Source organism: Dendropsophus ebraccatus, chromosome 6 (assembly GCF_027789765.1).
Source record: "Dendropsophus ebraccatus isolate aDenEbr1 chromosome 6, aDenEbr1.pat, whole genome shotgun sequence".
NCBI classification, from domain to species: Eukaryota; Metazoa; Chordata; class Amphibia; order Anura; family Hylidae; genus Dendropsophus; species Dendropsophus ebraccatus.
Genome location: NC_091459.1, coordinates 2,317,289 through 2,341,751, shown reverse-complemented (window position 1 = coordinate 2,341,751; position 24,463 = coordinate 2,317,289). Strand labels below are relative to the sequence as shown.

Here is a 24,463-nt window from a genome sequence, read left to right as displayed (position 1 = left end):
GGGTATACAGGCCATCACTATATACATACAGGGGAGAGGGTATACAGGTCATCACTATATACATACAGGGGAGAGGGTATACAGCAGGAAACAGTGTACAGAGGAGGCCACCACTATATACACACACAGGGCAGAGGGTATACAGGCCATCACTATATACATACAGGGCAGAGGGTATACAGGCCATCACTATATACATACAGGGGAGAGGGTATACAGCAGGAAACAGTGTACAGAGGAGGCCACCACTATATACATACACGCCGCGGAATTCCACAGTGTTTACTCAGTGTGAACTGGCCCTAAGAGAGGAAACTAAATAAGACATAGGGGGAGATTTATCAGACATGGTGTAAAGTGACACTGGCTCAGTCGCCCCCGGCAACCAATCAGATTCCACCTCTCATTTTCGAAAGAGTCTGTGAGGGATGAGAGGTGGAATCTGATTGGTTGCCGAGGGCCACTGAGCCAATTCTACTTGTAGAATGCATCTTATTCCATATATATATATATATATATATATATATATATATATATATATATATATGGCTTTGAACTATTTTAGTATCAGACACTTGATAGAGAGACTGGTCTCAAAACGTGTTGTGTCGCTGGCAACCCCGTATGATCCACATGACTCACAGCGACCGATAACGATGATTGTGGTGTCAGCACCAAACAAACAATGACCGATTTCTCGTTGATCCTTCGATCACTGCTGCATTTACACCAAACAATTATCGCTTAAATTTGAAGGATATAAGGATAATTTGCAGGGTAATAGTCCTGTGTATTGGGTCCTTTGTAGACTCGGCTCTGGCTGAGACACCATGTAACACGTCCCCGATGAGAAGAGATACTAAAAAGCAATAGGGCCACAAAGGGAAACAAGAAAACGCAGGAAGCAACCAATAAGCCGCCAGCGCGGTCGCCTCACACCTGACATTTATATGTCACAATAAGTGGAGAGTTCTCCCGGCCGGCGAGGAGACCAGAGAGGGGCTGAGCCGCCGCTGCACCACACGCTGAGCATCGGCATTTCTGCTACCTGGGGGCAATGTAGACTGGAGTGACTGGAGTGACTGGGACAACCATCATCTGCTTCTCCTCACGGTCACGTCTTCACCAAACGGCTTGTGGCCAAATCTCTTTCCCTTTCATCACTTCCACAACCCTTCATCAGCTCCCATTACTTCCAGGCTCCATGTGAAGGCGCGGCCGCCATTCCCGCCATTATACAGGTGTTACCACATAAACATTCCACCACGTCCCTTCTCCTGCCGCCTGGAGATGACTCAACAATAAAGGGGTACTCCACTTAAGAATATGTAACAGTGGAGCAAAGTGAGGACAGGTCTGCAGTGTCCATTATAATCTATGGAGGGGGGAGGGGCCGAGGGGGATGAGTGAGCAGGGAAAGGAGGGAAGCGGCTGTACAGTTTGGAGACTGTCTGGGCACTGTCTGATTTACAGGTCAGAAAGGTCAGTGCTTATCTGGGATGTTGGTGAGAGAAGATTGCAGGATGATGTGCTGTACAGGGCTGCCTTTTCTCCTCTCTGTGCTCACTCATCCCCTTCAGCCCCTCCCCTCTCCATAGACCATAATGGGCACAGAAATCCTGCTTCTTCTGAAGTGGGGGGGGGGGGGGGGAGGTAGGGAAAAAGCTTTTTCAGTACAGAAGGAAATTCTTTTTTTTAATAAAACCTATTGCAGAGATTCCTAAAATCTCTTGTACTATTGATAGTACACTGAAAATGAAAGTACACTGAAAAGTGACATTTACAGGACAGGTACACTTTAATGTTTGTATGTCTATGTGGGTGGAGTAGCTGTCAGACCAATCTAAGGTGTATGGACATCTTTACAGTAAACTCCGTACTGTGACCACCTATAACATAAGATGTCTATGGAAGTATAGCCCTGGTTCTCAGACAATGCCTGCACGACACATGCTATCACCCCCACCATATTACAGGGGTACACCTATCTGAGACACTTTTAGACTATACACAGGATATACGGTTGATTGGACGGTGTGAGATAAACCTATCCTATGTATACGGCATATCCAGGAGATGGGAATACACAGACTATACATCACCACAGGACATGGACATACTTATTATGTAGGAAATAAGTTGGATGTAAGTTTTAGGGTCACTTACCTTGTTAAGAGCCAACATACTGCATTCAAGTATATTGGTAACAGCCTGCGGGCAGCGTGTCAAAACAGGAAGAAGGGCTAGTTAGGAAGGCACACGGGCAACAACGGACATGCAAATTATATACATACACACAGAGAACGTCGTGTTCCACAGATCAGGGCTCATTTGTTGCTGGACTAATTGTACTTCTGTTTTACTATTAAATGCCCAATTTAAAAATTAGGAAATGGGGGAGAGGGTGATTTGAACTTTTATTAGGGCGTCTTTTTAAAGACATTTTATAACCAATGTTAGGTAGCTTTTAGGTTATAGTATTGCATAGATCAGCGAGATCAGGGCTTGCCTGAGACAGACTATAAGCAGAGACTATGGAGGGGGAGTATAGAGCTCCAGCTGTTTGGCCACCCATAGGGGGTAGGGGGACATCTGACCTATTCCACCATTTCAATGTTGTGACTGTTTACATGGCAGCAGTGAAAGGGTTAAATGACTGCCACTAGCAGGATGGCTGGTGTCAGTCATCAGCCGCAGGGATCCGCTACACGTAACAGCCAACGCGGCTGACCATAGAGCAGCTCGGCTCCTGATCTCGCTCCATTCATGTCACCTGAAATATATACACAGCCATATGACATGAAGGGGTTAATCACATTTTTTCCTCTCTACCTATCCCCATGCCCCTTCCGGTTACTATAACGGAGATACTATTGCGCAGCTGAGCTGTAACACATCGGATTAAACATCGTTCCCTTTGGTTTCTGGCATCTATTATTTAATAGACAAGAAGTTACAGGAGACGAGAACATTGTCCGGTTTATCTCGCGGCATCGGGTTAAGTAACAATTTACCGCACAGCCGGCTCCTGGTTCTGTCCGCTGCCTGTAGGGACGCTATCTCCCCCCATAGCTGGTATGACTGTAGCTACATGAGGTTATAGACAGACCATAGAAGAAACATACCTTCTTTTTATCTCTCATTGAGCCTTTGCCTCGGACCATGATCTTGCATCCAGTTTCTGCTTCCAGCTGTTTGGCCGTCAGTCCTCGAGGTCCCAAGATACGGCCAACAAAATTGAACTAAAAGAAAAGGGTGGGGGGAGCCATTGTTAGATAAATGTCGGCAAAAAAGAAAACAACAATGTACAGAGAATCTCACAGAATTACAGAAAAACTGAACCGTTTAGCAGACTGCAGTAATGGAGAGTAGGTAGATACACGGCCGATACACGGCTATATCGTAAGGCTGGAGTGGGGGGGGGGGGGGGGGGGGTTGTGCTTATGCCGTTCACGCTGTGGTAGAACGGACACGTTATCTATGTACCTCAGGTGAGTACAATTACAGCGATAGGAAACTTATAGAACCCAATTTATGCCTGTCCGGGATCGCACCAAGGATCGGCCGACAAATGAACAATTGCTCGCTGATCAGCTGATCCTTGTCTTCATGGAGCTATATGTGCCCGATTTAGCCGGATACAGCAGATAATAGGGCCCTAACTCCCACCCAGCAAACAATGGTACCTATAGTTGGCAATAGGAACTGATGAGTAAATATTAAAAAGGTGAAAAAAAAAATCTGGATTTTATAATATGGAGAGAAAAATGTAAATAAAAAAAACACATGAAAAATAAGTTTAAAGAGCAGCTGTCGCTTAATTTTCGCTCACACAAGGAGAGACCCCGCTTATCAGCAAGGTTGTATATCATATAATTCTATTATTAATGTTCTCCTAATTCTATTCTCAGCTCTGCAGCTAACCAGGAGACTATGCTCTTTGTTATGTATAATGTCACTGTGCGGTTACAGAGGTTTTGGTGATAGGAGATCTGACCGTACAATGCAAGCACCCCCAGCATTCTCTGATACTGAATGTGGACGTGCAGTGGCTGTACACATGCGCAGAGAATGGAGACAACTAGTAACTGGTGATTTAAATCTAGAAATTATTATTGCAAAGCTCCTTGTGATCACAACCCCTGTTGGTTTCTTTAAAAAATAAATTGTGACAGCGCTTCTATCATAAAACATGATTGTACCCCAGGTCATTTGCTAGAGATACAGTCCCTTAAAGTGAACCCCTGAGGTCTGTATGTGCTCTCCACCTCACTGCTGAGACATTATATGAAGCACATTATCCGTGTACGGGAAGCAGACTCCCAGCGTGTTAACCTCTATGGCCCAGACCATGTCACCGTTTAATAGCGACACATGCCTCCACCACTAAAAGCCTCCGAGCAGACAGTCTGAACAGCGCTCGCCGAGTCTGGAGCTAAATATAAATGTCAATATTAGATGACAATTTTGGTTTTTAATTACAGGCAGGGATGCGGCCGTTAACACTGCGAACCTGGAACGTCCCTCAGACAAGGGCAACCGCAGCACATCCTTCCAAGGAAGAGAAGACGTCTCTAGGCTGTGTAACCCTGATCTCATAGGCCGCCGAGCCAAACTGTGACCAGGAGAGGTGGCCATCTCATCAGCCTCTCCTGGGGAGAAAAAGCTTACAACGTCCCTGAGACGGACCGGGCCAAACACCAGAACATGGCGTATTCCCCAGAACTCTATACCCCTCTACTCCTGATTTATATGGGAGAGGTGGGCGGCAGGCGATGTGACACGGCTTACTCTTACAGACGGCTCATCTTACAGCTACAGGGGTTTTCCAGGCAGAATATAGTGATGAGCCGTCCACAGAACAGGAACTGATCAGCGACACTGCTCAGCTGCTCAGCGTCCTTTGCCTCCATGCACATTGGCGACCTGTAAGGCCACGTTCACACGTTGCATGAATCACAGAAGCTGCACGGTGGAATGACAGACTTTCCGGTAAAGGAAACTGTCAGCAGGATGGGCTCATCTGACCAATATCTCCCTATTGGGCACAGAGGATGAAGGGACAGGACCACAAAGTTTCCCGGCAGTGTAATGATACATGATGGCGGGAAGTCTGAGTGCAGGGGAGTCCCTTTAAACAAAATACAAAACCCTTTTAGGATGCCTTCACACATACCGTATCGCTGCGGATTTATCGCATGAAACTCGCACAAAAGTAGCTGCATTTTTTGTGGTGTTAACTCTCCTGTGAAAATCAAAACTCGTATGTAAAAATCGCACCAAACACGCAGCGAGAATACACATACATTGACTTTATAGCAATCAGTATCACTGTGGATTTATGTGCGAGAAACTCGCAGCGATACGGTACGTGTGAAGGCCCCCTTAGGTATAAAGAGACATATAAGATGTAAGGAAGACATGTACAGGGCGCCATATATAAGCAAATGGCGCACGTGTACACGATGAGCAGCCGTCCGTATTTCATCTAGGCTCTGGTACAGCACGGCGGCTGATCACAGTACGGTTATTCCCTGTGTGACTGGGGAAGGAAGCGTCTGATTACTGAGGAGCCGGCAAGTAAATCAACACTGATCAGAGTCAATCAGAGCGAGGTGAACACGGACAAAGCTTTCAATTCCAAATCAGAGCGCGGGCGAGCGCACGTCACTCACAGCTGACCCATATGGCGGTGTATATATGGTGTCTACAAACACTGCGACTCCCATCATCACAAACACACTGAGCACTCCAGTCCATGACTGCATTTTAATAGCAGGGAAGACATGAGGCTTGTGGGCAGCATTGGGTGTACCGAGACCCTGATGCATGCTATGAAGCCATGGCCGACGCTGCGGCTCATCTACATGGATCCATTGCATTTACACAGCAACAGCAAATCCTAATCTGTATTGAACAATGGCTGAAGCGAGGCCGGCGTCTGCTGCTGAATGTGAATAATGTAGATTTAGGGGATTAAGCCGCTCGTCTAATCTGGCTGGAATTATTGTTAAATGCAGTTCTCTTACTGCTGGTAAAGCCGGGGAGCACCTGTTGCATGGAGTCGCCAGCTCCGGCCCGTTGTGGCGCCGTGATAAGACAATCATTCGCGGCCTCCGCAATAGTCGGGGGTGACCTTCTGACTAGAGGGCAACATGAATGGAAATTATTTCTGTAATCCTTAGGGATTCTGGAAAATTATTTGTAGACATTTGTGACTCTCTATTCGCCGGCACAGAATCCAGAGAGAAAGATGAAACTGCAAACAAATAGGAAGGAATTCTTCTCCTGCCAGCGAAGAGAAAAGCCGCCGCCGCTCCCGACCTCTAGTCAGCAGGAACTGAACTTATTACAGAGACATGGCACCTAAATGTCAGGGGGTGGCACCAAGCTGGAAGGGAGGGGAAGGGGGGACGAGGGGAAAGGGGGGACGGAGGGGGAAGGGGAGAGACGGGAGGGGGAAGGGGAGAGACGGGAGGGGGAAGGAAGCCACATTACAACTTGCAGCTATTCAGGAACCTGGAAAAGCCTCTATGAATAGAAGACGACTGCCAGTGATCGCTAGTACCCGACTATCTGCCAGGGATGGCTGGTACCCGACTATCTGCCAGGGATGGCTGGTACCCCACTATCTGCCAGGGATGGCTGGTACCCCACTATCTGCCAGGGATCGCTCGTACCCGACTATCTGCCAGGGATCGCTCGTACCCGACTATCTGCCAGGGATCGCTCGTACCCGACTATCTGCCAGGGATCGCTCGTACCCGACTATCTGCCAGTGATCGCTCGTACCAGACTATCTGCCAGTGATCGCTCGTACCCGACTATCTGCCAGGGATCGCTCGTACCCGACTATCTGCCAGGGATCGCTCGTACCCGACTATCTGCCAGGGATCGCTCGTACCCGACTATCTGCCAGGGATCGCTCGTACCAGACTATCTGCCAGGGATCGCTCGTACCCGACTATCTGCCAGGGATCGCTCGTACCCGACTATCTGCCAGGGATCGCTCGTACCCGACTATCTGCCAGGGATCGCTCGTACCCGACTATCTGCCAGGGATCGCTCGTACCCGACTATCTGCCAGGGATCGCTCGTACCCGACTATCTGCCAGGGATCGCTCGTACCCGACTATCTGCCAGGGATCGCTCGTACCCGACTATCTGCCAGGGATCGCTCGTACCCGACTATCTGCCAGGGATCGCTCGTACCCGACTATCTGCCAGGGATCGCTCGTACCCGCCTATCTGCCAGTGATCGCTCGTACCCGCCTATCTGCCAGGGATCGCTCGTACCAGACTATCTGCCAGTGATCGCTCGTACCCGCCTATCTGCCAGTGATCGCTCGTACCAGACTATCTGCCAGGGATCGCTGGTACCAGACTATCTGCCAGGGATGGCTGGTACCCGACTATCTGCCAGGGATCGCTCGTACCAGACTATCTGCCAGGGATCGCTGGTACCAGACTATCTGCCAGGGATCGCTCGTACCAGACTATCTGCCAGGGATCGCTGGTACCCGACTATCTGCCAGGGATCGCTCGTACCCGACTATCTGCCAGGGATCGCTCGTACCCGACTATCTGCCAGGGATCGCTCGTACCCGACTATCTGCCAGGGATCGCTCGTACCCGACTATCTGCCAGGGATCGCTCGTACCCGACTATCTGCCAGGGATCGCTCGTACCCGACTATCTGCCAGTGATCGCTCGTACCCGACTATCTGCCAGTGATCGCTCGTACCCGACTATCTGCCAGTGATCGCTCGTACCCGACTATCTGCCAGTGATCGCTCGTACCCGACTATCTGCCAGTGATCGCTCGTACCCGACTATCTGCCAGGAATCGCTGGTACCCGACTATCTGCCAGGGATCGCTGGTACCCGACTATCTGCCAGGGATCGCTGGTACCGACTATCTGCCAGGGATCGCTCGTACCAGACTATGTGCCAATGATCGCTCGTACCCAATAATTTGCCAGTGATAGCTCGCTTGTCTGCTGATTGGACGTTGTGTGTGACAGATAGGATGATTGCTGGCAGCCGCACATCTGTACGCACAGGGATATGCGGCTGATAACAGGGACTTTGAATGGTTGCAAGGACGATCCGGTAATAATTCATGCAGCCCGTCCACACGACTGACCGCGCCCTATAGAAGCGCTGGAAGTGAGCACCGATCTCGCAGTCTGGAGATGTAAACAACGAATGAGTCACTGGATGTAACTAATGGATCTGTACGGTGTGTGGTGGTAATAATAGCCGTCATGGTGTGGCAGTATTATTTACACATTATGTTGTTCTATCACCGGTAATAAATTGTAGAATAGTGTAATATAAAGTAATACATAGTAGTATAGAGTAATATATAGCAGTATAGATGGTAATACATAGTAACCGGTACATATAGAACGGTCTCTGCTATTAATGCATAAAAGTAACATAACACACAGTAATTGTTTCCCAGCACATATAGTCACCTATGAATATTATGTAATGTTTATTTGCAGGTTTCATACTTTTTGCTATTTCTCCTCTGCTGTAAAAATAATTTGTGCAGCCCCTCACTTCACCACCGCTGGTCACCCTTACACTATAACATAGGGCGATGTACAACCGCTGGCTGATGGTTTACACACCTGCCAGGGCCTATAACATAGGGCGATGTACAACCACTGGCTGATGGTTTACACACCTGCCAGGGCCTATAACATAGGGCGATGTACACCCGCTGACTGATGGTTTACACACCTGCCAGGGCCTATAACATAGGGCGATGTACAACCGCTGGCTGATGGTTTACACACCTGCCAGGGCCTATAACATAGGGCGATGTACAACCACTGGCTGATGGTTTACACACCTGCCAGGGCCTATAACATAGGGCGATGTACAACCACTGGCTGATGGTTTACACACCTGCCAGGGCCTATAACATAGGGCGATGTACAACCGCTGGCTGATGGTTTACACACCTGCCAGGGCCTATAACATAGGGCGATGTACAACCACTGGCTGATGGTTTACACACCTGCCAGGGCCTATAACATAGGGCGATGTAAAAACCACTGGCTGATGGTTTACACACCTGCCAGGGCCTATAACATAGGGCGATGTACAACCGCTGGCTGATGGTTTACACACCTGCCAGGGCCTATAACATAGGGCGATGTACAACCGCTGGCTGATGGTTTACACACCTGCCAGGGCCTATAACATAGGGCGATGTACAACCGCTGGCTGATGGTTTACACACCTGCCAGGGCCTATAACATAGGGCGATGTACAACCGCTGGCTGATGGTTTACACACCTGCCAGGGCCTATAACATAGGGCGATGTACAACCGCTGGCTGATGGTTTACACACCTGCCAGGGCCTATAACATAGGGCGATGTACAACCGCTGGCTGATGGTTTACACACCTGCCAGGGCCTATAACATAGGGCGATGTACAACCGCTGGCTGATGGTTTACACACCTGCCAGGGCCTATAACATAGGGCGATGTACAACCGCTGGCTGATGGTTTACACACCTGCCAGGGCCTATAACATAGGGCGATGTACAACCGCTGGCTGATGGTTTACACACCTGCCAGGGCCTATAACATAGGGCGATGTACAACCACTAGGGCGATGTACAACCACTAGCTGATGGTTTACACACCTGCCAGGGCCTATAACATAGGGCGATGTACAACCGCTGGCTGATGGTTTACACACCTGCCAGGGCCTATAACATAGGGCGATGTACAACCGCTGGCTGATGGTTTACACACCTGCCAGGGCCTATAACATGGAGTCCGGCCTGAAATCATGCTGATATGTGCACATTAGGGCCAGGGTGTTACCTTATGGCGGTACCACTGCAGGAAGCACGTGGAGCACTATCACGTGGCGGTAAATCCACACTAATAAGCAACAAACAGCAGTCAATTATGGTAAATAATCTATCTGCATGCACCATCTACTTTATCAATACTGAAGGAAAGGGCATGAGCAGCAGGTAACATCAGCATTACACAGAGACAAGAGACAAAGCAACAGCGTCTCCCATCATCTCATTACAACAGCTATTCCCTTCAAGAAAACAAAGCAGGTATGTATGTATATGTATGTATGTATGTATGTATATATGTGTGTGTATATATATATGTGTATATATATATATATATAATGTGTATGTACAGTACAGACCAAAAGTTTAGACACACCTTCTCATTCAAAGAGTTTTCTGTATTTTCAGGACTATGAAAACTGTAGATTGCAGCAGCTGCTATTCCATCCGGTTTCCGTTGAGTTGGACCATCTTATTTTTTTAACAGGACAATGACCCCAAACCCCTCCAGGCTGTGTAAGGGCCATGTGACCAGGAAAGAGAGTGATGGGGTGCTACGCCAGATGACCTAGCCTGCATAGTCACCAGACCTGAACCCAATCCAGATGGTTTAGGGCGAGCAGGACCGCATAGTGATGGCAAAAGGGCCATCAAGTGGCAAGCATCTCTGGGACCTCCTTCCAGACTGTTGGAGACCATTTCAGGTGACTACGGCTGGAAGCTCATCAAGAGAATGCGGAGGGTGTGCAAAGCAGGAATTAAAGAAAAAAGTGGCTACTTTGAAGAATCTAGAATATTGTTTCACACTTTTTTTGTTTACTGTATAATTCCATATATGTTAATTCATAGTCTTTGAATGAGAAGGTGTGTCAAAACTTTTGGTCTGTACTGTATATATATGTGTGTGTGTGTGTGTGTGTGTGTGTGTGTGTGTGTATATATGTATATATATATATATATATATATATATATATATATATATATATATATATATATATGTAATACCTGGCGGGCAGGCTCCTCTCTCCCTATGTAGTACATGGCGGGCAGGCTCCTCTCTCCCTATGTAATACCTGGCGGGCAGGCTCCTCTCTCCCTATGTAATACCTGGCGGGCAGGCTCCTCTCTCCCTATGTAGTACATGGCGGGCAGGCTCCTCTCTCCCTATGTAATACCTGGCGGGCAGGCTCCTCTCTCCCTATGTAGTACATGGCAGGCAGGCTCCTCTCTCCCTATGTAATACCTGGGGGGCAGGCTCCTCTCTCCCTATGTAATACCTGGCGGGCAGGCTCCTCTCTCCCTATGTAATACCTGGCGGGCAGGCTCCTCTCGGCCATTTACCTTGATGTAATGTGTTTGATCCTGTAATGTTCCTGTCTGTTAACCCCTATCGCTTGTATATATATATTATAAAGCTGGAGTAGTGGGGTTACTACATGATGGAGACCAGTGTGATCCCACAGCGCAGGATGAAGATAACATAACGCCGGGGTTAATTCCAGGAGTTGGGGCCCTGGAAACCCTGAGAACAGATGCATTGTCTTTCGGCGCTTGTCCTTCCAAACATGTGACCTTCGCTGTCAGGCGGCTGATACGACCACCAGCTGCTTGTTTTTCTCCTGGAGCTACAATACATTCTCTTCCTTTTTTAGGGCACTGCACCCCGGCAACAAACAGAAGGGCCCGGAACAGCTGCGCGGATGTCACTAACCTATATATTTAGCAGTGAGCTCACTCCTGGCCGCGCTCAGACGCCTAATGTCCCGATTTGCTCCACTCTGTCAACATTTCTGCCTAAACAGATACAAAGTGAGCGAGCGAGCGGGAAGTCATCCGGAAAGAAACATAAAAGGTCTCTCCAGCCGCAGACGTGTGAGGTGTCTGTATACACAGGTTTATGTCCGACAATGGCGGCTGTCACCAGGTCCACCACCGGCTCAATATCTGTCAGCAAAGAGTCAGCCACGAGGGCTGGAGACGTGACTACGGGAGGAGGCTGGAGCCGGTCACCGGGGAAGGGCAACGACTACCAACACTTACCGCTCTATTACACCAAATGGTTATAGGCCGCACTTGCCCGATAATCGCTCAGCATAGTCAGGTTGGCACAAATGTCAGCTGATCGTCACCTTTCAACATGTTGAATCATAACACTCACAACAGCGACAGTCTGCGGCCCCTAGAAGACCACTCCTCCCGCATGTATGTATGTGCGTGTGTGCATGTATGTATGTGCGTGTGCGCATGTATGTATGTGTGTGCATGTATGTATGTATGTGTGTGTGTATATGTATGTGTGTGTGTATATGTATGTGTGTGTGTATATGTATGTGTGTGTATATGTGTGTGTATATGTATGTGTATATGTATGTGTGTGCATGTATGTGTGTGTGTATGTATGTGTATATGTATGTGTGCGCATGTATGTATGTGTGTGTATATGTATGTGTGTGTATATGTATGTGTGTGCATGTATGTGTGTGTGTGTATGTATGTATGTGTATATGTATGTGTGCGCATGTATGTATGTGTGTGTGTATGTATGTGTATATGTGCGCATGTATGTATGTATGTATGTATGTATGTGTGTGTGTGTATGTATGTGTATATGTGCGCATGTATGTATGTATGTGTGTGTGTATGTATGTGTATATGTATGTGTGTGCATGTATGTGTGCGTGTGCCCCTAACATCCCCTGAAGGGTTAATCCAGCAGATCCAGTCAGGTTAAAGAATATTTTGAAACCTCAGGTATGTATTACACCCAGCTGCATGGGAGGCATCCATTAGAGGTATACACTGGGGTACACTCCCAAAATCCGTCAGAAGGCTCAAACATGGCCGCTCTTAAAGGTGTATTACCAACCTGAGGCACTGAGGGTAAATCACATGGGACCAATTCCTTGTACTAGTGATGAGTGAACTTACTGAACCCAAATGCTCGACCTCTGACCCGTGGTGAAAACATGGATACAGCCAACGGTCTATGGCTGTATACACGGCCACCAGGGGTCATATGCCGAGGTGTTTGGGCTCAGGAAGTTCACTCATCTCCACCTTTTACTAAATGGAGGTTTATTACCCCCATTCCCAAATTCCGAGCAGTCCTAGTTTCCTTACACCTCATGGAATAAAGACCACCGACAGCATAACCACTACAAATAATAAACAGAAGTGCACCGACCACCGACAGCATAACCACTACAAATAATAAACAGAAGTGCACCGACCACCAACAGCACAAACACTAAAAATAATAAACAGAAGTGCACCGACCACCGACAGCATAACCAATACAAATAATAAACAGCAGTGCACCGACCACCAACAGCACAAACACTACAAATAATAAACAGAAGTGCACCGACCACCGACAGCATAAACACTACAAATCCCTGTAATAGACAGCAGTGCACCGACCACCGATAGCATTACCACTACAAGTCCCTGTAATAAACAGCAGTGCACCGACCACCACCGCCAGCACAAACACTACAAATCCCTGTAATAGACAGCAGTGCACCGACCACCGCCAGCACAAACAATACAAATCCCTGTAATAGACAGCAGTGCACCGACCACCGCCAGCACAAACACTACAAATGCCAGTAATAAACAGCAATGCGGTTACTTCCCGGATATTCCCCATCTCTTTCAGTTATTGGGACATTTCTACAGCAGGAAAGTCCTGGTAGAAGTAGTAGTTGATGCGAGCAGCTCCTGCCAGGGGCACAAGGTCCTCGGGGTGTCCTCACTCCGCATGACAGGGCTCATCCCCAGTGTCAGTCAGGGAGGACGCATGCACACAGGACGCCATTGACCTTGCTTTGTTTTACCCTCTAACTCTACACCCAGTTAGAACAAGATCCTTCTAGAGCTTTCAGCAATGTGTGAACTTAGGAGATACGGACACAAATTCCTTCCTACACAACGTGTGATGACAAAGCTGCAGCCTGCTCCGGAGCTCCCGTCACCTCCACGTGGAGCGCAGAGAAAATGCAAGGAATTGGGAGATGAGTAGCAACAAGTACAACGTGGCCTGAAGCCTGCGGGTGCAGGGAAGCATGGGAGAAACTACCACCGCAACAGTATTTACTGGCCTCTAGAGGGCGCCTGTACCTGGCAGAGCCCCTCCAGAAGCAATGCATCCAGGGGACATCATCCCTGATAGGAACCAGTCCATCACCAGTGTGCACATCATCTACTGGTGGGGGTCAGTGCTAAGAGGGATTATCCAGTGTTACAAACACATGGCCGCTTTCTTCCAGAGACAGCACCACTCTCGTCTCCAACTTGGATGAAATCTCTACTCTGTTCCACTGAAGTGAATAAATTGGCCAAAAACGTTTTCTTTCAAAATCAACTGGTGCCAGAAAAATCATAATTTACTTGTATTAAAAAAATCTCCAGTCTTCCAGTACTTATCAGTTGCTGTATGTCCTGCAGGAAGAGGTGTATTCTCTCCAGTCTGACACAGTGCTCTCTGCTGCCACCTCTGTCCATGTCAGGAACTGTGCAGAGCAGGAGAGGTTTTCTATGGGGATTTGCTGCTACTCTGGACAGTTCCTGACATGGACAGATGTGGCAGCAGAGAGCACTGTGTCACATATACCACTTCCTGCAGGACATACAGCAGCTGATAAGTACTGGATGACTGGAGAGAATAAACCACTTCCTGCCGGACATACAGCAGCTGATAAGCACTGGAAGACTGGAGATTTTTCAATAGAAGTAAATTACAAATCTCTGGCACTTTCTGGCACCAGTAGATTTGAAATAATTTTTTTGGGGTGAACAATCCCTTTATCTGCAAACCAGACCCGAACTGGAGACGAGAGCGTTACGGTCCCTGGAAGAAAGCAGCCATGTTTTTCTACTGCTGGAGTACCCCTTTAATGTTATGTATATGGCTGGGATACATGACCTCCCTATGTGGAATAATGTATAACCCCATTACACAATCCGCCTCTTGTCATTTCTAGAACACGGCAGAAAACGGAGAATTGTACAGAATAACAATGTCTGTGATGGCGGCAAAAGCTAGAGAGCGAGCAGCCAGGCGGCAAGACCTTCAGCACTGGCATTTCACAATCTGCCAAGCATCAAGGCTGGCCGGGCCGTACATACAACGGCCGGGTGGGGTGGGGGGGTGCTGCTATCAGGCGCCGTGTCGCCCGTTGCAGTGATTTATTACGCCAGTGTTGTTTCACTTAATTAAAATGATGTCACACAAAACAAAATAATTTCTAACAGTGTTAGTGACAGGACAGCGGAAAGGCCGAGAGTAAGGAGGGGGGGGTGGTCCGTTCATTAACCCCGCGCTCACACCACCCGCCGCAATTATAAAGCTGTCAGCCACCACTTGTTTATGGCAATTGACTTTTGGGTCGGCAGTTTTAGGATATGAGGAGCAACATATAAAATGTCACAGGACTAGAGGCCGAACACAGTGACAGAGACTACCGACCCCCGCACAACGGCCACGGACGCCATTACTGTGTACACATACACAGGACTAGAGGCCGAACACAGTGACAGACTACCGACCCCCGCACAACGGCCACGGACGCCATTACTGTGTACACATACACAGGACTAGAGGCCGAACACAGTGACAGGGACTACCGACCCCCGCACAACGGCCACGGACGCCATTACTGCGTACACATACACAGGACTAGAGGCCGAACACAGTGACAGAGACTACCGACCCCCGCACAACGGCCACGGACGCCATTACTGTATACACATACACAGGACTAGAGGCAGAACACAGTGACAGAGACTAACGACCCCCGCACAACGGCCACGGACGCCATTACTGTGTACACATACACAGGACTAGAGGCCGAACACAGTGACAGACTACCGACCCCCGCACAACGGCCACGGACGCCATTACTGCGTACACATACACAGGACTAGAGGCCGAACACAGTGACAGAGACTACCGACCCCCGCACAACGCTGAGGGGACTCCAGCACTGTATACACAGGACGTCTATATACACTGAGGGGACTCCAGCACTGTATACACAGGACGTCTATATACACTGAGGGGACTCCAGCACTGTATACACAGGACGTCTATATACACTGAGAGGACCCCAGCACTGTATACACGGGACGTCTATATACACTGAGGGGACCCCAGCACTGTATACACGGGACGTCTATATACACTGACGGGACCCCAGCACTGTATACACAGGACGTCTATATACACTGAGGGGACCCCAGCACTGTATACACAGGACACCTATATACACTGAGAGGACCCCAGCACTGTATACACAGGACACCTATATACACTGAGAGGACCCCAGCACTGTATACACGGGACGTCTATATACACTGAGAGGACCCCAGCACTGTATACACAGGACGTCTATATACACTGAGGGGACCCCAGCACTGTATACACAGGACACCTATATACACTGAGAGGACCCCAGCACTGTATACACAGGACATCTATATACACTGAGGGGACCCCAGCACTGTATACACAGGACGTCTATATACACTGAGGGGACCCCAGCACTGTATACACAGGACGTCTATATACACTGAGGGGACCCCAGCACTGTATACACGGGACGTCTATATACACTGAGAGGACCCCAGCACTGTATACACAGGACGTCTATATACACTGAGGGGACCCCAGCACTGTATACACAGGACGTCTATATACACACTGAGAGGACGCCAGCACTGTATACACAGGACGCCTATATACACTGAGGGGATCCCAGCACTGTATACACAGGACGCCTAGCCGCTCTGACACGGAGCAGATGACAACCACCACCACAAGAGAACCAACGCATTTGCATCCTGGTTACGCTTTACTAACATAGAAAGTCACAGATCTCTCCTCCCCGTGTGACCTCAAACCTCGGCCACAATACTTTCCCTGTAATGGCGGCTTATATTCATGTACTCGACAGCCGCTCAGATGTAATTGGGTCCTTGAGCCACAAAAAGGACCATGTGATCAGCAGAACTGTGGCACAGCATGGCGGCAGTCAGGGTAACACCACACGCGGCAGATGCAATGTACATTTTTACATGCGATTTCCACATAGCAAACCTGTGGCACATTCTACAGTACGAGAGCTACACGGACACCGACCAGCGGTAAGGAGGTTAAAACCACCAGCGGGTTTAATGGGGTTCTCTAGGCTTAGAACAAGATGGCATGCTCTGTGGGCTCAGTCCCAGTCTAGGGGCCATGTATGAGATACATCCAACAAAACTGTGAGTCCAGCTTCCAGCAAGTGGTTACAAAATGGATTTATTCAAAACCTTCGTCCCCGTACACACACTGCAGCATGCTCCCAACAAGACGCCTACGCGTTTCAGCTGCGATAAGCAGCCTTAATCATGGCTAAACTTCATGAGGCTACGCCGCTCTAAATAGCTGTAGTGTGGTGGTGTACGTCATCAGCCTGGTGCGTCGCGGCAGCGATGACGATAACACACATCACCTGCAGACTAATGAACAAGATCACCCGTGAAGTGAATAGACCGTGTAGTTAATATCAACAAATATCATAAAAACAACACAAAGGTAACTGTTAATTCCCACCGTCGCTTCTACTAATACAATCATATAGTTATGTTAAATATAGCATGAACACCGGGGAGAATACGTAATTGAATACGGAGTGAAAGCCGTGGATAGAGGGCAGTTCACATTGAGTATAAAGGGCAGATCAAAATAACGCATGTATGAGACACATTTGTGAGCATGCTCTGTGGGCTCAGTCCCAGTCTAGGGGCCATGTATGGGGCAGATGTGTGAGCATGCTCTGTGGGCTCAGTCCCAGTCTAGGGGTCATGTATGAGACACATTTGTGAGCATGCTCTGTGGGCTCAGTCCCAGTCTAGGGGTCATGTATGAGACACATTTGTGAGCATGCTCTGTGGGCTCAGTCCCAGTCTAGGGGCCATGTATGGGACACATTTGTGAGCATGCTCTGTGGGCTCAGTCCCAGTCTAGGGGTCATGTATGAGACACATTTGTGAGCATGCTCTGTGGGCTCAGTCCCAGTCTAGGGGCCATGTATGGGACACATTTGTGAGCATGCTCTGTGGGCTCAGTCCCAGTCTAGGGGCCAGCTAAAATATTTCTGGATTATTTTCTAACATACAAAGTAAAATAGAAAATGTAAAAAAAGAGAAAAGAACTGAAAATGCGTTAAAAAACAAAACAAAACGTAAGTTAATTTGCACGGGTTATCTGATGCCACTGGTGTTAGGTCTATGTCAGGCGGCAATATGGTAAGCGGGACGAGCTGTGGATTTGCGCAGTTAGATTTGCAGTAGACGCCCCCCGTCTCACTGCACTTACTACAGAGGGACGGCTTCACTGGCTCTAAACTGGGATAATAGACCGGACAGGTCCATCTTTCACTCCTTAGACCAGACAGCCCTGAGCTGTCCCATCTGTTGTCTCCCATTTCCGCGGTAATACGGTCTATTATGGTGGCTGAGAATTATATTCTATCACAGCCAAGTGGTGGTGGATGCAGGTGAAATATTAGGAATACACCAGGTCTACCGGCAGCGTCAGCAATGAGCGTGTCTATATCATTGCAGCACACTTCGGTTCCCTCAGGTACAATTCATCCCCAGGTTCAGCATTTTGTTGCACTAATTAAACATCTTAACGAAAATGGTCAGAAAGTGTCGCAGGCCGTTTATCACCGCTGCCCTCCGCGCTCCGCAATCCCCGCAGGACACGAGGCTTTACATGTGGTAATTACAGAGAAACCACAGAGGAAACTTCACCAGAATCAGACCGACATTTTATTTATTAGACGTATAATTATAATTTATTACATTTATCGGTGACAATGAGGGGAGAGCAGCTGAACATGTAGGGATCAGGATAGAAGGGGTAACCCCATCATATATAATATTGTATATACCTGTAGGGATCAGGATACAGGGGTAATCCCATCATATATAATATAGTATATACCTGTAGGGATCAGGATACAGGGGTAACCCCATCATATATAATATAGTATATACCTGTAGCAATCAGGATACAGGGGTAATCCCATCATATATAATATAGTATATACCTGTAGAGATCAGGATACAGGGGTAACCCCATCGTATATAATATAGTATATACCTGTAGGGATCAGGATACAGGGGTAACCCCATCATATATAATATAGTATATACCTGTAGGGATCAGGATACAGGGGTAATCCCATCATATATAATATAGTATATACCTGTAGGGATCAGGATACAGGGGGTAACCCCATCATGTATAATATTGTATATACCTGTAGGGATCAGGATACAGGGGTAACCCCATCATATATAATATAGTATATACCTGTAGGGATCAGGATACAGGGGGTAACCCCATCATATAGGATATAGTATATACCTGTAGGGATCAGGATACAGGGGGATTCCCATCATATATAATACAGTATATACCTGTAGGGATCAGGATACAGGGGTAATCCCATCATATATAATATAGTATATACCTGTAGGGATCAGGATAGAAGGGGTAACCCCATCATATATAATATAGTATATACCTGTAGCGATCAGGATACAGGGGTAACCCCATCATATATAATATAGTATATACCTGTAGGGATCAGGATAGAAGGGGTAACCCCATCATATATAATATAGTATATACCTGTAGGGATCAGGATACAGGGGGTAACCCCATCATGTATAATATTGTATATACCTGTAGGGATCAGGATACAGGGGTAACCCCATCATATATAATATAGTATATACCTGTAGGGATCAGGATACAGGGGGTAACCCCATCATATAGGATATAGTATATACCTGTAGGGATCAGGATACAGGGGGATTCCCATCATATATAATATAGTATATACCTGTAGGGATCAGGATAGAAGGGGTAACCCCATCATATATAATATAGTATATACCTGTAGCGATCAGGATACAGGGGTAACCCCATCATATATAATATAGTATATACCTGTAGGGATCAGGATAGAAGGGGTAATCCCATCATATATAATATAGTATATACCTGTAGGGATCAGGATACAGGGGGTAACCCCATCATGTATAATATTGTATATACCTGTAGGGATCAGGATACAGGGGTAACCCCATCATATATAATATAGTATATACCTGTAGGGATCAGGATACAGGGGGTAACCCCATCATATAGGATATAGTATATACCTGTAGGGATCAGGATACAGGGGGATTCCCATCATATATAATACAGTATATACCTGTAGGGATCAGGATACAGGGGGTAACCCCATCATATAGGATATAGTATATACCTGTAGGGATCAGGATACAGGGGGATTCCCATCATATATAATACAGTATATACCTGTAGGGATCAGGATACAGGGGTAACCCCATCATATATAATATAGTATATACCTGTAGGGATCAGGATACAGAGGTAACCCCATCATATATAATATAGTATATACCTGTAGGGATCAGGATACAGGGGTAACCCCATCATATATAATATAGTATATACCTGTAGGGATCAGGATAGAGGGGGATCCCCATCATATATACTATAGTATATACCTGTAGGGATCAGGATACAGGGGGATTCCCATCATATATAATATAGTATATACCTGTAGGGATCAGGATAGAAGGGGTAACCCCATCATATATAATGTAGTATATACCTGTAGGGATCAGGATAGAGGGGTAACCCCATCATATATGATATAGTATATACCTGTAGGGATCAGGATACAGGGGGATTCCCATCATATATAATATAGTATATACCTGTAGGGATCAGGATACAGGGGGATTCCCATCATATATAATATAGTATATACCTGTAGGGATCAGGATACAGGGGTAACCACATCATATATAATATAGTATATACCTGTAGGGATCAGGATACAGGGGTAACCCCATCATATATAATATAGTATATACCTGAGTAAATGATCAGCAGCATTTAAGGGGTTAATAACAGGTGGCAGTATGATTTCTGCGGCCTATCATTGTGAGAGCCTCGGAGAAGAGCTCAGCTCTTGATCTCGCTTCATAGAGTCCGGCCCTACTACCAACATCATGGGTCCCTAAGGGCTAAATCGAAGGTACCATTAGGTACTTTTTTTTCATACAGTAGCAGATCGGGGACAGCGTTGGGATCCTGGAGGCGTCATCCTTTTTTTGAAAGATCGTCTGATGGCTAAAGAACGGCCCCAAGTGTGTGAACCAGGCATAGTTTTGAAAAAGGGCCACACCACCAGGGCCACCAGTATCCCTGTGCCAGCGCCAATCTGCTACTGCACAAAAACAAACCAAAAAAACAAAAACAAAGATATACATAATGGTCCATTTGCTTTAAGCAATGCTCTGCACAAATCAGTGCTGTGTCTCTATAGAGCGATATTCTGGGACATGTAGTGCAATGAACATCTAGGTACAATAAGCTGTGCAGGTTACTGAGACTCACAGGGCATGGTGATGGAATACACGGACAGGCTGCGCGCACTGCACGTCCATCAGAAGCTCAATACTAAATCAAAGGGACTTTTCACTAATTCAGTAGGATAAAACAACTGCATTAAAAAATTGTAGGAACAAAAAAGAAAGTAACAGAAAACAGAATGTGCGGCATTAATAAAAGGCGTCATTACACGTAACACGATCAATGACAGGAGAAATCATCACACAGAAGTGAGAGGAGGGAAGAGAGGATGCGAGAACCCCCCCAACACGTCCGTAACCATGGAGGAGGGATAACCGGCTGTATAATGCTGCTCATCTGGGGAGGAGTATATACCGCTCAACCATTACAGTTATTTACAGTCACTTTCACACGTCACCGAATCCTCTTCTCTCCTCACTATATATATTGTGTGTATGTATATGTATATAATATATGTGTGTGTGTGTCACACTAGCACATCAAAGGTTGTGTTCACACATAGTAAAATAGAAGCATAATGCAGCTGTAATTTAGGATGTACAGATATGGCCGTATTTTCTGTGTAATAATCTGCTCTACTGAAGTCAATGGGAATTTAGACGCCATTTATTTCATTCTATTTATGACTCTGCATTCAACAGGTGAATTTATTTATTTTTTAGGTACAACCTTTTGCACCCAATTCTCTGGCGCGGGCCTACGTCTGGTCGGTGACCGGCGCGGGCCTACGTCTGGTCGGTGACCGGCGCGGGCCTACGTCTGGTCGGTGACCGGCGCGGGCCTACGTCTGGTCGGTGACCGGCGCGGGCCTACGTCTGGTCGGTGACCGGCGCGGGCCTACGTCTGGTCGGTGACCGGCGCGGGCCTACGTCTGGTCGGTGACCGGCGCGGGCCTACGTCTGGTCGGTGACCGGCGCGGGCCTACGTCTGGTCGGTGACCGGCGCGGGCCTACGTCTGGTCGGTGACCGGCGCGGGCCTACGTCTGGTCGGTGACCGGCGCGGGCCTACGTCTGGTCGGTGACCGGCGCGGGCCTACGTCTGGTCGGTGACCGGCGCGGGCCTACGTCTGGTCGGTGACCGGCGCGGGCCTACGTCTGGTCGGTGACCGGCGCGGGCCTACGTCTGGTCGGTGACCGGCGCGGGCCTACGTCTGGTCGGTGACCGGCGCGGGCCTACGTCTGGTCGGTGACCGGCGCGGGCCTACGTCTGGTCGGTGACCGGCGCGGGCCTACGTCTGGTCGGTGACCGGCGCGGGCCTACGTCTGGTCGGTGACCGGCGCGGGCCTACGTCTGGTCGGTGACCGGCGCGGGCCTACGTCTGGTCGGTGACCGGCGCGGGCCTACGTCTGGTCGGTGACCGGCGCGGGCCTACGTCTGGTCGGTGACCGGCGCGGGCCTACGTCTGGTCGGTGACCGGCGCGGGCCTACGTCTGGTCGGTGACCGGCGCGGGCCTACGTCTGGTCGGTGACCGGCGCGGGCCTACGTCTGGTCGGTGACCGGCGCGGGCCTACGTCTGGTCGGTGACCGGCGCGGGCCTACGTCTGGTCGGTGACCGGCGCGGGCCTACGTCTGGTCGGTGACCGGCGCGGGCCTACGTCTGGTCGGTGACCGGCGCGGGCCTACGTCTGGTCGGTGACCGGCGCGGGCCTACGTCTGGTCGGTGACCGGCGCGGGCCTACGTCTGGTCGGTGACCGGCGCGGGCCTACGTCTGGTCGGTGACCGGCGCGGGCCTACGTCTGGTCGGTGACCGGCGCGGGCCTACGTCTGGTCGGTGACCGGCGCGGGCCTACGTCTGGTCGGTGACCGGCGCGGGCCTACGTCTGGTCGGTGACCGGCGCGGGCCTACGTCTGGTCGGTGACCGGCGCGGGCCTACGTCTGGTCGGTGACCGGCGCGGGCCTACGTCTGGTCGGTGACCGGCGCGGGCCTACGTCTGGTCGGTGACCGGCGCGGGCCTACGTCTGGTCGGTGACCGGCGCGGGCCTACGTCTGGTCGGTGACCGGCGCGGGCCTACGTCTGGTCGGTGACCGGCGCGGGCCTACGTCTGGTCGGTGACCGGCGCGGGCCTACGTCTGGTCGGTGACCGGCGCGGGCCTACGTCTGGTCGGTGACCGGCGCGGGCCTACGTCTGGTCGGTGACCGGCGCGGGCCTACGTCTGGTCGGTGACCGGCGCGGGCCTACGTCTGGTCGGTGACCGGCGCGGGCCTACGTCTGGTCGGTGACCGGCGCGGGCCTACGTCTGGTCGGTGACCGGCGCGGGCCTACGTCTGGTCGGTGACCGGCGCGGGCCTACGTCTGGTCGGTGACCGGCGCGGGCCTACGTCTGGTCGGTGACCGGCGCGGGCCTACGTCTGGTCGGTGACCGGCGCGGGCCTACGTCTGGTCGGTGACCGGCGCGGGCCTACGTCTGGTCGGTGACCGGCGCGGGCCTACGTCTGGTCGGTGACCGGCGCGGGCCTACGTCTGGTCGGTGACCGGCGCGGGCCTACGTCTGGTCGGTACCGGCGCGGGCCTACGTCTGGTCGGTACCGGCGCGGGCCTACGTCTGGTCGGTACCGGCGCGGGCCTACGTCTGGGGGCCTAATCAGTCGCAAGATAAAATCCTCATCAGAAGGGTCCGGCATATTCCACCCCTCAGTAAAGCTCCTATTACACAGGGCGAATACGGTCGATAATCGCTTGGTGTAGCCAATCGCTTGGTGTAGAGCCGCCACCACAATTATCAGATTAATGATCGTAACCGACACAATTATGGACGTATTTTTTTCTTTTATTTCACAATATTTTGGCCGCAGTGCATAACTGATGATTGGCCGCACGTTATGGAGGCTACAGGCGACCGGCGGCGTCTCTACACCCAGCACATTAGACAATTACCAGCAGCGTGCGTTTCCCAGCCACAGCTTAACATTTATACCAGTATAGATTTTTTTTTTATTTCCCTCCAGAGAGTTACAAAAAAATTCCAAGTTTTTAGAATTGTGATATTGCATTTAAATCTAAAAATGAAATCGAACAACAGAAACCTATTTCATGCTTGGAAAATTCTATCCGGAATCTATTTTGGGGGAAGCTTTAAATGGACACATTATGGCAGGGAAGCAATTCTGCCGCCTGCCCTGAAATATTATTTGTCAACGTCAGGAGTCGGCAG

At 49.2% G+C, this 24,463-nt stretch overlaps 1 protein-coding gene across 5 annotated transcripts in view; it reads right to left on the bottom strand.

The window, feature by feature from the left end:
• QKI (QKI, KH domain containing RNA binding) overlaps positions 1-24,463 on the bottom strand; it is a 119,695-nt gene that overhangs the window by 57,471 nt on the left and 37,761 nt on the right. For all 5 annotated transcript variants that reach the window (XR_011363594.1, XR_011363593.1, XM_069974375.1 and 2 more), the window contains exon 3: positions 3,126-3,242. Coding sequence is in view for 3 of the 5 variants with exons in the window: in XM_069974375.1 (XP_069830476.1) it covers positions 3,126-3,242 (117 nt within the window). In the remaining 2 variants the exon portion in view is untranslated. The remainder of the gene's footprint in view (positions 1-3,125; positions 3,243-24,463) is intronic.